This window comes from Xiphias gladius, chromosome 19 (assembly GCF_016859285.1).
Source record: "Xiphias gladius isolate SHS-SW01 ecotype Sanya breed wild chromosome 19, ASM1685928v1, whole genome shotgun sequence".
In the NCBI taxonomy this organism is placed as follows: domain Eukaryota; kingdom Metazoa; phylum Chordata; class Actinopteri; order Istiophoriformes; family Xiphiidae; genus Xiphias; species Xiphias gladius.
The window spans coordinates 6,917,891-6,933,346 of NC_053418.1; the positions used below are offsets into that span (position 1 = coordinate 6,917,891).

Genomic DNA, 15,456 nt, shown 5'->3' on the forward strand with positions numbered 1-15,456 from the left:
TGGTTCTGTTGTTATTTAGCACACGGCTTGTCAGGAGACGGTGACATCAGCCGTGCACAGGAAAGAACGAGCAATGCCCTCTCGTCTTTTTACACACACCCACCGCCCATGCGGCGTCCCCAAAACGACGCTTTTCGCCTGACCGGGCTCATTAATGCGTGGAGTAGGGGGAGGAGGCGGACAGCTCTTCCTCTGCGTCCCGATGTGCTGAGAGTCGCCGTTGCATTTCACCACCGCCCCAGCGCCGCAGCAGCAGCAGCCGCAGCAGCAGCTCAGTCGCCCCCTTCTCCTCAAGTGCCATCTCGGATTTTCATGCAAAAAGTGCCGACATTTTTTTTTTTTTTTTTTTTTCGGGGGGGTTGTTGTCTTCTCCCCCCCCCCTCTTGATACGCGTTTTTCTTTCCCCGTCTCCAGCCTGACAGCGAAGCTCCGCGCCAGGGCGGCGGAGAGAGAAGTTTAAACCCCCGGCTGCCTCGCCTTCGATGTCTTCAGTTTGATGTTTTTGCGAGGTTAACGTCGACTTCAGTGAAGTTTCTTTTTGTTTGTTTGGTGTTTTGGGGGTTTTTTTGTTGTTTTTTTTTGGTTGTTCTTTTTTTTTTTTCCGGCTCCGAGAGTACAGCACACCCGCGAGGCATCATGACCAGGAGATCCTGTGCCATTTACGCCACCGGCATCGTGTGCGCTCACCTGCTGATCGTGGGGATCGCCCTGGTCGTGGCTCAAGTCTTCCAAACAATGATACATAGCCGGTTAAAGAAGGTAAGTCGTGCAGCCTCAACCACGAAAAGGCGATGGCTTCGGTGTGTGTGTCGCCCCCCCCCCTCATTTCACGCTTCCTCCATCTGTCACGCATGGGGTGCTTTTAAATGTTAAAGTGTCTCGTCTGCAGCGGCCAATCCTGCGCATTCAGCATCCCGCTGGTGCTCGTACATGCAGGGTCACAACATCACCCGATGTACGTGAGTGTGTAAACTGTCCGGTTGACCTATGTATTTATTTATTTGTCTCTTTAGCTGTTTGCTTTAGTGGGGATTTCTGCTTTGGGTTTTTTTTTCCCCCCGCTGCATCCTGCACCTCCAGCTCTGCGGGATGAGCTCGAAGCCCTTCCCGCTCGCGAATCCGCAGTAGCCGGGGTTGAGGGGCTTGCAAGTCCCCGTACATGATTGTGCAACTTCGGAGGTTTTGTTAAAGCTCATATTGGGACAGATGGTTAATCGGCATATATGTTTATGTATATGCATACGTGTGTGTGTGTGTGTGTGTGTGTGTGTATATGTAAAATGTGTGCTGAGTAACCATATAGAATATGCATTTTAACATTTCAGAAAAGCCGTTTCGCTATAGGTAGAAATCCCCGGTAACTCCCAGAGGGGGAAAGACTGATTGTGTGACTCTTTGGGGCGTTTACATGACCCCCAGTCCATTTTTAGGGCACTTTCGTTTCATTTCCTTTCGACAAACGTGCGCGGATCCGCAGGGCTCATAAGGATCTGACCGGTCGTCGAAAGGATTCAAGTAGCGTCTCACTGAACGGAAGGGTCCTCGGCAAAAAAATGGGGGGCCGGGCATGTTGTGCTCCTTCTCCCCGGTGACACCGTTGCACTTTCGCAACCTGCCCAGTACTGCGTGCATGACCCGGTGACACATTTCTGCTGATAGGGGCTCGATGGACCGACCTCTTGATTGACTGACTGTCGGTAGAGATAGTAGAAATCTCAGGCAGAAGGGACAGGGTGGGGGTGTGGGGGGGTGGGTGTTAAGGTCTGGATGAATGGGGGGGGGCTCGGGTGAGTGGGCGGGCGAATCAGGGAGCCCCTGACTTCCAGTGATGGATTTGTAGTAAGTTTTACATGGTGTGGCGGGTCCTCTGCTTATCTGCAAATCAAACATCCAGCTTGTGCAGACCACACAAATCAGCAGTAACGGGGCCGATGCATCCTTACATCTCCTGCAGGGATTGATTCAGGGGTTAAATGGCGGGGAATAAAAGGCATGGGTCTTCCTTGCGCAGCCCCGACCCCACAAATTTTTTTGTGAAATGTCAATATTTGTCTTTTTTGAGTCCTCACTGCTTCACAGACCCAATCAGGGCCTGATCAGCTCGTTCAGCTGTTTCCTCTGTCTCGAGAAGTCCATGTTGGTTAATCAACATACAGCCTTTACAGTAGTAGGTTAGTTGACTCTTTGTAATGGTTGAACAATCGTGTTGAAATTTTTGAATACAGTAAGGCTAAACATTTATTTCTGACTTGGGTCGGATTGGTAAATTGCACAGAAACAGCCGCTGCTTTCACTGTTTTAACCCTCACCCCCCGATCAGGTGTCATGTAGTTTGATGTTTTTCTCGGTGTTGCGCTTCCCTTCAAAATAAGGGGAAAGCGGCAGAAGCATACTTGCATCAGCGGGGACTTCCTGGGCTCTTAGTGTCGGGATGCAATGAATTATTCATCTTTTTTTCCCCGTTACAGAAGTTTAGGGCATATGTGGGTGACGGGGTGGGGGTGCTGGCAGCTGACACTCTATCCCGCCCTGCAGACCCATGCCTGCTGTCTGCCCTTTAAAATACCTCACATTCCTCTTACTGACATGAGTTACAGTGCTGTGTGCGCTGCGCGACTCGTAATCTGTGCTTCAAAATCGCCCTGCCTCCCTGACCCTTCACTTAGTTACTTCCCACCCCTACTTAAGAAGACGTAAAAATCCAGGAACGGCTCAGCCGAATAGCTGGACACACTATTTGTCCAAGTGGGAGACTCACAAACAGCTGCCTGACTGACACGGTTTCCCCCTCCTGGAGTTAAATTTAGGCCTGGGTCTCATTTTCCTCTAATTGTGAACGCAGCAGCATCCCAGGGGACCCAAATTAAGAGAGTTATTCAGAGTTCATCAACAGGGGACATAGTTCTGATGTGGCTGGTGATTACACAAAATGACAGCATAGCTAATCCCTTTCCACCACGGTCTATCCATTGAATTAGGTGGGACGCGACATGCTGAACTGACTTCAAAAATCTACCTAATCGGATGTCGAATGTGGCTCTCTGTGTATAACGATCTAGCCTAGTTGTTTGGGACAAGTCAAGGTACCTCCAGGACACAGACTATGCATGTCTGCTGAGCTGGGTGTGGTGGGAAACGACGTAAAAAAAAAAAGTAATGCGAGGAATTTGACAGACTCCTCTGCCTCAGGGGCATGATTTTTGCCTGAGTGCAACCTCACAGGGCCTTGTTGTCAAGCCTCGGCCTATCCCGAGTCGTCTGCTCCGGTGATGAAACTCAAAAGAAAAAACACCCCCTCACACCACTCCTCTCAGCCCTGTTTGGGAGAGGAGACTTTTCAAGGTAGCAGGACTGACTGAGCTAAAGAGCGTTCAGGAACAAGGTCGTGCTGGTAAAACGCAGCATGTTTTAGCTCAAATTTTGTGGCGTTCCCACAGAGCTTAAAGAGAAAATGTTTCAATACAGGAAGGACTTATGGAAATTGATACAGGGTTGTCTTTGTTTTTTTTCTGACGCAGCTCAAAGCAGGATCTTGTCACACCACACCTAAGCTTTGCCTGAAGCTGTTTGGCTAAGGCCCGGGTCACATTGCCGTCGTGGTTTAGTTTATTGCAGCCTTTTCCACCAACGTATGACAAATGCTTTAATCACACTGACAAACACCTCTCTACTTTGTCCCTCACTTGTGTTTTTCTGTTTGTGATAGATCAAGGTTTTTTTTTTCTTAGAGATAAATGATTCTCATTTCACTTAGAAGGCCTTTTGAAAGACCTTTGTTCAAGGTTGGCAAACACAGGGATTCATGCAGGCTACAGTCACACATTTGTTTCTCAAGTGCTTTAGGGGAAAGGCAAGGCGAGACAGATGTCTGTTTCAAAAGTGACAGAGTTTACATTTTGTTTTTAACAGGCAACAAGAGTCATTTCTGCTGGTTAAGCATAATGTTTTATGCAAGTCCTTTATGCACTGACTGTTCGCGATTGGTCAAGTGCGTCTTTCTGTTCAGCTTCTTAATTAAGAACCAGAATCATCAAGACTCAGGAGAATCCCACGTCTTAAGTACTTGGAGTTCCTTCGAAGTGCTCTCTGATTCTGAAGATCTTTTTTGGAAGTAGTTACGCGGCTGTGACATCAAACTAAAAACTGATTGTTCAGGGCTTTAACACATCTGTGACGGTTTCCTGTGTTAAATCTGAAATAGGGCAAGTCAACATTAGAGTTTTAGAAATAAAGAAAGACACGCAGGGGACACTTACAGGCTTGTAAAGGTGCTGAACACCATAACAAAACCCTCTAGAGTGGTAGCGATTAGTCAGTTGTATTGAAATAAATCAGCAGATATCCTGAGGATCTGCTGCTTTTTTTTCTGTCGTACATATCACTTTGATCTGAATATCTTTGGGTTTTTAGCTTATTGGTTGGACAAAAGAAGACATCTGAGGACAATATTATGGGAAATTATAATGAGCTTTTTTTGGACATTTTACAGACTAAACAACTAACAGATTAATTTTGAAAATAATTAGCAGATTAATCAGTAATGCAAATAACCGTCACTTGCCGCCCTAAACCGGTCAAATCATTTTTGTAATATGTGCAAAGGGTATTTAGTGTAATTCATAATCACACACCCAACTCAGCCAAATGAACCTTTTTTTTTTTTTTCTTTCTTTTTTTTTCTTTCTCATCTGCAGTGTGTTTGAATTTCATGTTTCACCTCGTCCCCCTGACATCTACCTCTGTTGTAAACTGGCAAAAGGGGAGATGATGCAACAAAAGCCGCCAAACAACTGTACGGGGCAAAACATGTTTAAGTGGAAATCCAAACAGGAAGTGTGAGCCACGCCTCAAGCTATATTTCCTCAACGTCTCAAGTACTTTTGAGAGAGTGCCGAAGACAATGTATATCTCAAGGGCTGTGGCGACAGATGGTTTTCAGGAACTCACATTTACAAAGACACGAAGGGAAGTGGGTCATTTCTCCTTTCTTGAGTTTTAAAAATACCCTCAAGAATGGAAAAGGCTTGTTTATTTCCCTGGTAAACAAACATCTTCAGCTTGTCTGTTTTCTTATACAGTCGGATGGTCTAGTTAAAGGCAGCTGATTAATACTACTTCTTGTGGTTGCTTTGGCTTGTTCTTTATATTTAAAAAAAAAAAACAAAAAAAAAACTCACCTGACATTTTGCACGAAGTTTGATGTCTAATGCTGCACAGATGCCATGTCTTATTATTGCAACACATTGCTGGATTGTGTGGGCTGACTAGTAGCTCACAGACAGATTCCTGCCTCAGCTTGCTGAGGTCAGAGAGACTGTGCAGTTTTTTGCTAAGACTTTCTGCCTGTCCTGACGGATTTGCAGCTACGAAGGACTTCTCTCGGCCTCCCTCTGGGTTTCAGGGTCTTGGCCCGGCCCCAGCTCCTTGCAGAGAAGTGCCATGTGTGCTCTCCGATGGCACTCATTCAGAATAGTGTAGGGCTTTGAAAGTTCCCAAATGTGAATAAGTGCCCTTCCAAGGCGTAAAATTTGAGAAACCAAATGCTGTTGCCATTACTTACTGAGCTCAGTCGGAATCTCAACACACAATGCTGTGGCAGTTGTCACTCTTTTTTTTTTTTTTTTTTTTTTTTTTGCTGTTTCTCAATCTGAATGTGTATTTGACTCTCTTGCTTATAGGAGATTACTTTGACGGAGAAGAGCCAAATGTTTGAGTCCTGGAAGAATCCACCTCCGCCCGTTTATATGGAGTATTACTTCTTCAATGTGACCAATCCAGACGTGTTCCTGAAAGGCGGGAAGGCAGCTGTTGCACAGATCGGACCCTATACTTACAGGTAGGTTTGATATGAAGACCTAAACACAAAAAGTGTGTGGGAGTAGAGGTGCAGCTGTAAATATGTGTAATATATAGTGATGGAAAAGGAAACTGGTTATCATTTCAGCCATGTTTGTAAAAGTCCTGTTTAAGGAAAGCCATCGTGCATGTGGTTCTTCTGGGTTATGTTGTTTATGCTTTGTAAAATCAAAATGAAAGACATTTGTACTAATTGACCAATGCTCTTTTCTACACCAGGGAGTACAGGCCAAGGGAAAATGTAACTTTCCTGGAGAATGGCACCAAGGTTTATGCCCTAAACCCCAAAACCTTTGTCTTTGTGCCCGAGAAGTCCGCTGGTGATCCCACGGTTGACGTCGTCACGACTGTCAACATCCCCTTTGTGGTAAGACATGATGTCTGCACAGCGTAATGTGTGTTGTTATGACCTGCAGCAGCCAGTTAAGCAGGTCCCTTAGATTTGGGTTTAAGTCATCGGATCGGCAGGGTGTGTTTTTATTTTTCAAACTGTTATTCCTATAACACACTCTAAGCCATTGCCCCTGTAGTTAGTAACGTTTTGAGGTCTTGACCTTACAAACTTCAGGCAAATCAGGCCAAGACAAAGATGCCAAGTGAAATTAAACACATCATTTATCATGAGCTCTTCTACAATAACCTTCTCACCCTTTGCCTCCAATCTTTCCTTTCCTTTCCGTTTTTTTTTTTTTTTTTTTATATAAACTGCCTTTGTCTTTCTTCCTCAGGCGGTGATGAACGAGCTGAACTCCTACTCCTTCTTTCTACGAACTTTCGTTTCCATGTACATGAACAGCCTGGGCATCAAGATGTTCATGAATCGCACTGTCCACGAGGTTCTGTGGGGATTCAAAGACCCTCTCCTCACAAAGCTCCACTCCATGAAGCCTGAGGTGGACGAATATTTTGGGCTGATGTGGAAGGTAAGCTTGGCGGCAGGGAAGGTTTTACTCACTTTGCTGTCCCTGAATATGACTTTTAGAGGCAAACTTAAGAAAACTCCTAAGAAAGTTCTGGGGTATTTGTTTTCAAGGGTTACTAAAACAACAGACAGGAGGAAGCCTGTTTTAGCGTCATTTAAGAAGTGAGATTGCCCACATGCTGATGGAATGTGTTTGTACTTCCTGTTTTTAGCGCAACATGTGCAAACCCCAGCCTTGTGATGCTGAGGGATGCATTTGGCTAACCTAAACAGAGCTAAAGCAATCAGTCGATCAACGGAAATCGTCAGCTATTTGGATTAGTGACTAGTGATTTCACTCATTTTCAAGCAAAAAATGCCAAAAATCCACTCTGGGAAACGATAATGGACAGTTTTCACTATTCTGACATTTTATAGACAAAACTTGGTAGTTGCAGCCCTTGACCTAAAGACTACCCTCTAAAATATCCGTGTAGTTTTCTCTCTCAGGTCAAAACAGTTCATGTGAAAAGCCCACCACTTTTTTGTTTTTATGTTCTTCAATCAATCACTAATACGTAAATGTGTGAAAGAAATATCGCTTTGTATTTGCCCCGTGGCATATTTTCACCAGACTATTGTCTGGTGAAAATATGCCACGGGGCGTGTTAATAGCAAATACAAAGCGATATTTCTTTCACAGTTCCACATAGTCCTTTTGTCAGCAGACATAAACACTGTTTTTGACTCAGTGCCTCTCTGCTGAGTCCTCAACAGCTGTCGGTCACAGCAGCTTTGAACCCTGTGTTGGTTTCCACAGAAAAATGGCACTCACGAAGGAGAGTTTGTGTTCCACACCGGCGAGGAGAACTACATGGATTATGGCAAGATCGACACGTGGAACGGCCTGAGGTAAAGACTCAAATCAGTCGGTGTCAACTGTCTTCGGGGGGCGGGGTGGGGACCTCCTTGTCAGCACACAGCTTCCACTTCCTCCCAGTCGTGATATTCACATTTACTTTGTTACACAACCTGTATTTGAAAGTCCAGGGGAGAAAGCCTTTGCTCCCTGGCTGTAGGTAGAGCAGGATTGCAAAATGAGTGTTTGGATACCTGAAGTGACTTTGTACTTTCAATGTAATCAGCATGTGTAAGTAGAATCCAGTAGTGGAACAAGCGTTCAGATCCTTTTACTAAAGTAAAAGTACTAATACAACAGGGTAAAAATACTCTATTACAAGTAAAAAAAATCCTGCATTCAAAATCCAGGTATTGGCAGCAAAATGTATTGAAAGAATCGAAAGTAAAATTTTCCCTGTGACTGATATGTTATGTATTACAATGGGTAGGGTTAGATAATGCAGTCCAGTGGTTCCCAACCAAGGGGTGTGGCCCCCTTAGAGAGTCAAAAGATAAGTCTGGGGGGTGTGCGATGATTGTGTTATGAAAGAAGAAAAAACTAAGTTCTTCTACACAAATACTATTTTTGGGGGCTTTTGACTGAATCTTTTTTTAATGAAATATTGGAGGAGTTGACCTCTTTCAGCCTTAAAACCACTCTTTGGAACTGCTGACAGGGGCTGCAATGATTAGTTAAACTAACCGATAATTTGATCGACAGAACGTTAATCTGCAGCTATTTTGACAACCGCATAGTCCTTTTAATCCGTCTGCTAAGCAAGAATGCCAAACTTTCCCTGATTTCACATTCGCTGACGTCAGGATTTGAACCTTTTTCTTTGTCACACCTGATGAAACCGAATCACTTTGGGTGTTGGCCTGTTGTACAGACAAAATGAGACATTTGAGGAAGTACAGTGGGAAAATAATGTAATGGCCTAGTTTCAGTCTCTTATAGTTATATCTGTCACATTTACTCATTTGGCAGATGCTTTTATCCAAAGCGACTCACAAGTGAGGGACAACACTCAGTTAAGTACAGTAGGAGAGTAAGTTTGTTCAATAAGACAAAGCCCACGGCAAGTGCCGTTTGGATTAATTAGAGAATAATTGGCAGGTTAGTCAAGACTGATTGACCCACTAGACATTGCTTTTTTTTTTTTTTTTTTTTTTTTGAATCACTGGTTAAATCTTTAAGAGTGTGTTGTACTTTATAAGCATTGCATTTTAAATTTTTATCTACTATAGCTGACGGACAAGTTTTGTAAAAGGAACTACAATATTTCCCCTGATTCCTGTCTTTTTTTGTTTTTGTTTTTTTACAAATCAATAGGAAGATGTCGTGGTGGTCTTCCAATCAGAGCAACATGATCAATGGTACGGACGGCGCCGTCTTCCACCCTCTAATAAACAGGAGCGAGTTGCTCTACATCTTTGCCGCCGATCTCTGCAGGTACGCACATGTGCTTATGTGGTTTATAAATTTGTTTACACTCAAAGCATCCTAGCCGGGCCAGGACCTGAACTTCCAGTAAAGTTTAAATTGGCAGTTGGCAGCTGAGTCATACACAGTGTGCTCGCAAATCTGCTGATAAGGAGCTGAATTGTGGTCATTACGGCTTCCGATAAGGATAGTGGTGAATGCAAAACACCCGTGGGAAGTCCAGAGTTTGTCCTGGACGCACCCGGGAAGCCTTAAGGCCTGAGTATACAGGAAGTGATCATCCTGTGCACGACATTTATTTATTTTACAGTCATAACTGCCTATGAAGACGATAAACAGCTATTTCCATCTTTTTGATGGCTGTTGACGTCTTTTTTTAGACTTAAGAACTACTTCAAGAGTCTCTCACTTTGTGATTCCCAAAAGTAGGCACTGAGCTGTTTTCTTCCCTCAGGTCTATTCATTTAGCCTACGTGGAAGACGTGGAGGTGAAAGGCATCCAGGCCTACCGCTTTGCACCCCCCAGTGACGTCCTCATGAGTCCCAAAGAAAACCCCACTAACGAGGGCTTCTGTGTGCCAGCTGGAGACTGTCTCGGCACCGGGGTGCTTAAAGTCAGCGTTTGTCGAGAAGGTAGGAACACTGCCCCCCCTTTACTCTGAGCCCCCTCTGTTGCCGTAGAGCCTGACCCAGTTACCCATCACCACCCACTTCCCTTTGACTCCAAACCAGTCCCATGACACAGTTTTTCCTCTTCTTTCCACTCCCCCCACCCCCAAAAATGTCCTCTCAATCAGCTACCACATCCCCTGCCCTCTGTTTGACCATGGCAGATTTTACTCAATACATGGTTCAATGATTAACTCTGCTGACTGTGTGTAGTGGCCATTTGAAGTATTTTATGGTGGTCATTTAGATGAGTGTGATTGCTCTGATAAGGCAATATCTACTGTAACCCCAGGGACCCTTTTTGTTTGGCATAATTTACATGAATTATGTTTGAAATCCTAATATTATTGATTTTGTTGTGATTTTGTTCCAACATATATAGTCTAAGGTCCCATTCGGACGGGATTAACATAACGGGGGGGGGGGGGGGTAAAAACTTCCATGGTCCCTGGTAACTTACCTCATCGTTTCCGGATTGGATTTTAAACTACAGGATGTAGTCTGTGATAGATGTCTGCAGGGAAACCGTGAACACAAAAGTACACAGAGTACTGTTTAGATGGTAATGCATTAGTAATAATGCTCTAATACGGTATATTCTTTTTCTGGCGTGGTATTGGTTCCCAGATAGGCCTATATGTTGTTGTTTGCATTTTTCCATCGGTCAGCTTGGCAAAAAAATGTTTCGACTGTTTCCACATGACGCAAAAGCCGCATTTCACACTGAGCCGGTAAAATACAGCAGAAGGGAAGAAGATATTCCGGCAGGACAAAAAAAACTTACACAGCAGTTTTAAAATACTTTAAATTACAGGAGAACTGAGGCCGAAAAACAGAAGGTAATTTCGTCTGTAATTATAATAATTATTACTATTGCCAGGGAGGGGGTGAAAAATTACCCACATACCGAAGCTCTTTGGTTTTTTGACAGTTTTTCGCATAAAACAAGACACCTGAAGACGTCATTTGTGGCTCTGGGCAATTTTGATGGACATTTTCACTATTTTCTGGCATTTCATAGACTAAACAGTTATTTGCCTATCAAGAAAACAGTCATTAGTTGCAACTCTAAAATAAGGGCATTCCTGAAGAGTAGTGTTGATGTGTTTTTTGTTTTCTTAGTATTGTTGAGGTCGAATTTCACTTTGTATTTAATTGCCCGATATACCTGTGACCTAAGGACTTTTTGTAGTCTGAAAGTAATATGTTAAGTTATCTTGGAGAGTTTCACTTTGGCGAGACGTGTGTGTGTGTGTGTGTGTGTGTGTGTGTGTGTGTGTGTGTGTGTGTGTGTGTGTGTGTGTGTGTGTGTGTGTGTGTGTGTGTGTGTGTGTGTGTGTGTGTGTATATAAATAAATAAACAATAATACATAATTCGACTGCACATCCTATATCCTTCATCCTACTAAAAGACAATATATGTGTGTAAATATACATATATACAGCATTTAAATCCACTGAAAGTTTAATTATTCTGAGCTTCAAACAGACTGTAGTTTTCTTATTCAAAGGAAAGATAAGAACAGGATGTTTAGTGCCTCGGAAGAAGCAGTCTTGTCTTCGCATTGCCAGCTGATCACTATTCAGGCCCAGTACAACCTGGAACACACATTCCTTAGCTATCTGCTGCACTATATCAATTACTGATATTCCTGTTATCTACTTGACACAAAATACCAGATAGTTTTATCTTATCTCACATTTCTTCTTTAATCTCTTCCCAGCCCTTGTTGTTTAGACAGAGTCCTCTTCAGATTTAAACGGTGACTGACCCATTCGTTTGTCTTACTTGTTTCCTTTTCAAGGGGCTCCCATCGTGGTGTCTTTCCCCCACTTTTATCAGGCGGACCCTGTGTACGTCAATGCCGTTGACGGGCTCAACCCCAACAAGGAGGAACACGAGACGTACCTTGACCTGCAACCGGTACGGCAAATATGTAGTATGTCATCACAGTAAAGCCATGTGGATGGATCTGTGCTGAACCTTCGTCTGTTGGATTATGACGGTCTTATCTAAATGAGAAGAGTTAGTTTTGTTTGCATTAAAGGTTCTCCTAGGGTTTCCAAACAGATGATAGAAAAAAAGTGACATGTTAAGCTTTGAATCCAGGTTTTTAAATAGATATAAAAGACGAATAAAGGAAAAAGAAGAGCACAAACAAACTAAAACAAAAAAACTTGCCTTGAAACGGGATTTGGTCGTGATTTTAAAAAGTCACATTACATGGCAAATACAGAAAATATATACTACAATAAAATAAATCATTCAAAAAAGTTAAGTTTGGTTCATAAACAGAATAACTTGAATCAGTTGAAGCTCAGTCTAACAATAATAAAGCCAAAGGATGTACCTTTATGATACAGATATTCACTTAACATTTGATCAGTACGTTCAAAAAACAAAAAACCATGAGAACAGTAATAACAACAAAAAAGAAGGAAATGGGCAACAAAGAGTCGACTATCCCACCGCAACCAAACCAAATTTATGTATATTTTAACTCACTCTCATTCTTTCATCTTTGAATGATACTGTGAAGTATTACAAAGGTGTAAAATGTAGCTTATGTTTTAGATATTACGCTACAAGGTATTTAAAGCGGAGGTCGCCAAAGTTTGTTTCAGCAAACCCAATCTTCAGCGAAACCTTTCTGTTACAAATAATACCTCGTCTCTTCTTTTTTAGACCACGGGAGTTCCCATTCGTGCCTGCAAGCGAGCCCAGCTCAATATCATTTTGAAGAGAGTCCAAGGCTTCCCGTAAGTCATACTTTGTCCACTCTGACCCACTTCGTGGTTGCCACACTCTGTCCCCATTTCGGCCAGATGTTGAGCCAGATGTCCTCCCTGACCTCCCCATCTCTCTCTCTCTCTCTCTCTGTCTGTCTCTCTCTCTCTTTCTGCCTTGCAGAAGTACCAAGTTTATCAACGAGACCATTTTCCCCATCATGTTTGTCAATGAGGTGAGGAACCCCCCCCCCCTTTAGCAATAACGGGGAAAAAAAAAACCAACCTGTTCCGTTACGTGAACCGTAAGTCAATACTGGCGTCTCTCTCAACCCTAGACGGCGACCATTGATGATGACTCAGCAGCCCAGATGAGGACGATGCTCCTGATTGTGACCCTTGTGTCAAACTTCCCATTGCTCATCGTGGGTATGGGCATCATCCTGCTGCTGGTGCTCGTGGTCTTGTTCTGCCGAAACCGCCAGAAGAAGGTAGGAACCGCCCCTGTGGCTGTGGTTATTATTAATCCTGAACTGTAGTGTTATTAATCCCCACAGTTACCCTGGATAGTAGTAATAATATGTCACTGGAAATGCTGGAGTTTTTAAAGTTTTGACTGGGTTTTTGCATGGTTGACGTTTTTCCTGCCTTAACCTCACAGAACTGTTGCAGGCTTAACCCCCAAGCTGCGCGCATGTTAACTAACACATTGCATGGTTCCTACAAAGCAAAGCCCGCATGAGCAGTTTTCCACAATTCTGGATCAAATGGTTTTAATGCTTTTTTTTTTTTTTTTCATGCTGAATGATTTTCTAACAGTCGACGCATCTTTGAGGAATCGATGAATCTTCGTATTCGCAGAAACGAAACCGTCTTAGTTCCCCTTTCGATCAGTGTAACTGTAAGCCGTCTTGGCACGGTTGGGTACCGAAGTGCATCGAACCAGAATAGTCTGAGAATGATGTACAGCGCTTGTTCACCTCTTGTCTCTGGCAGTGCAGGGTTGCCGGTTTGAACCCTGGCCTCGCTGCCTTCATATTATCGTAGCTCAGTTTATTCACTGTCCAGAGTGGCCTGCGAAGTCTGATATTTTGGGAACAGTTGCTTTTTTTTTTTTTTTTTTTGAGAGTTAGGGTGAGCGTTAGGGTGACAAGATGGATGCCGCTCTCGTGTCTGTTTTTAAATATGAAACTACAGCCAAGAGATAGTTGGCTTATGTCAGGGTGACAGGGTGAAACAGCTGGCCTGAGTGTGTCCAAAGGCAACAAAATCTGCCTACCTGCACCGAAACTCGTTGTTATATAAGCGTATTTCGCAATAACGTCGAACATGCGTTAAAGTTTAGCTTAGCATTGAGAGACTGTTTCTGCTTATTTGCAATGTGAAGAAGTGTTGTATTAACCATGTTCTAATTTTAATTTTCTGTAACCCTCCCTTTTTTCCTTTTCTGTTTTAGAATGAAGTAAAACGTATTGATTTTACTGAAGCTTTTCATTCTTTTACTGTAAGTCTTCATTTTTGCCTTGTTTGCTGTTCTCCTTTTAATTTGTTATCCATCATCTTTGATTATTATCATTTTTAATTGCCTTTTATGAACATGATATTCCTTTTGAGCTCTTGCCTCACAGTGTAATGGTTTTTTTTTGTTTTTAAGTTAATGTTTTCTGTGGTGGTTTTGTTTTTGTTTTTTTGTAACTGGTGCACATTTAGGTTGTCGTGGTTTACTGTGAACATTACAGTTAAAGTATTTATTCCCATTTTAATGCCAATGTTGAGTATAAAAGAATATTTGGACGTCTTGCCGGCGTTACAGTTTGTACTAACACCTCGTCTCCTCCTAACTCTTCCCGTCCAGACGGCAAAAGAAGACACGGCCTACACGCAGGTCAGCGACAAACCGGACGAGCCCTCGGAAACGGCAGCCACCCAGCCAGTGAGGAATGGCTCCTACATTGCCATGTCTCCAGTGGAGGCCCAGAACTGTTGATCGAGGATCTCCTCCCCCAAGTGTGGAGCTCAGGAATGGGGCTGAGGGAGCAGCACAGGGGCGTTAAATTACCACGGGTGGGGGTTTACACACACAGTGGGCTCGTTTTCACTTATTTTTGGGGGTGGGTGGGGAGGATAGGGAAAGGGGTGGGACACAAACCCCAGTAAATGTTTAGTCAACAAAGACATTGCTCCTCTCACTGAGCCCTCTTATGACTGTCTGTCCTCCTCTACTCTACCTGCTGAGCATGGCCCTCACTGCCTGCCGTACTGCAACGCAACACAAACCCCAACACCTTTATTCCTCGTTTCCGTCCCGGTCGGCCCCTAAAGATGACGGGACTCTGGGCGGGCTCGGCCGGGACAAGCCTTTTTTCCGTAATTCTTCTGAGGGGGAACATGGTAGCATAGGTGTCGCTGCTGCACACGGATGCATGATCTTCTGAGCAGACTCTGCCGACTAATATGGCTCAAAGAGTAGTGGGTATTGTCACAGTTGCGTTCTTGCTCTTTCCTGTCCGTCAGTGTTGCGTGAGGAGAAAACTTCAAGCCAACAGATTAAAAAGCCCCTGTAAACTGAATCCTTAGGACGAAACTCTGAGCTCCTGGGCTCAGAGGATAAAACGGTTTTGCTAACAAAACTGAACTTAGCATATCCTTTTGTAAAAGAAGAAGAAAAAGAAAAAACGGACTGAGCCAAACTATTTATAGCATTTTTGCCTTTTTTTCCTAAGACAAATTAGAGCTCACACACACACACACACACACACACACACACACACACACACACCGCACTTCCATGTATCAGTTTGTGGAAGTGTGTGTGTGCACCTTTATCTTACACTTCAGTGTCCTGTTTTGGTGGAGAATGGGCAACTGTTTTTCTTCATGCAGGCACAGTGTAGTGTGACGCCTGACGTCCTCCTGACATATCCCCCAGGCCCCCAGGCCCCCAGCCCCCCCCCCCCCT

At 43.7% G+C, this 15,456-nt stretch overlaps 1 protein-coding gene across 2 annotated transcripts; it reads left to right on the forward strand.

Annotated features, from left to right (window-relative positions):
- The first annotated feature begins 609 nt into the window (after positions 1–609).
- Positions 610–14,575, forward strand: scarb2a (scavenger receptor class B, member 2a). Of its 2 annotated transcripts, XM_040154814.1 has the most exons (13): positions 610–759; positions 5,679–5,836; positions 6,076–6,223; positions 6,585–6,779; positions 7,578–7,669; positions 8,991–9,110; positions 9,556–9,734; positions 11,576–11,694; positions 12,457–12,530; positions 12,682–12,733; positions 12,836–12,988; positions 13,954–14,001; positions 14,353–14,575. In XM_040154814.1, the coding sequence occupies exons 1-13, from the start codon at positions 637–639 to the stop codon at positions 14,482–14,484; spliced, it is 1,593 nt and encodes a 530-aa protein (XP_040010748.1). In that variant the 5' UTR covers positions 610–636; the 3' UTR covers positions 14,485–14,575. The 2 variants fall into 2 exon arrangements, with proteins under 2 accessions (XP_040010748.1, XP_040010749.1); XM_040154815.1 differs by lacking the exon at positions 13,954–14,001.
- Positions 14,576–15,456: the final 881 nt, after the last annotated feature.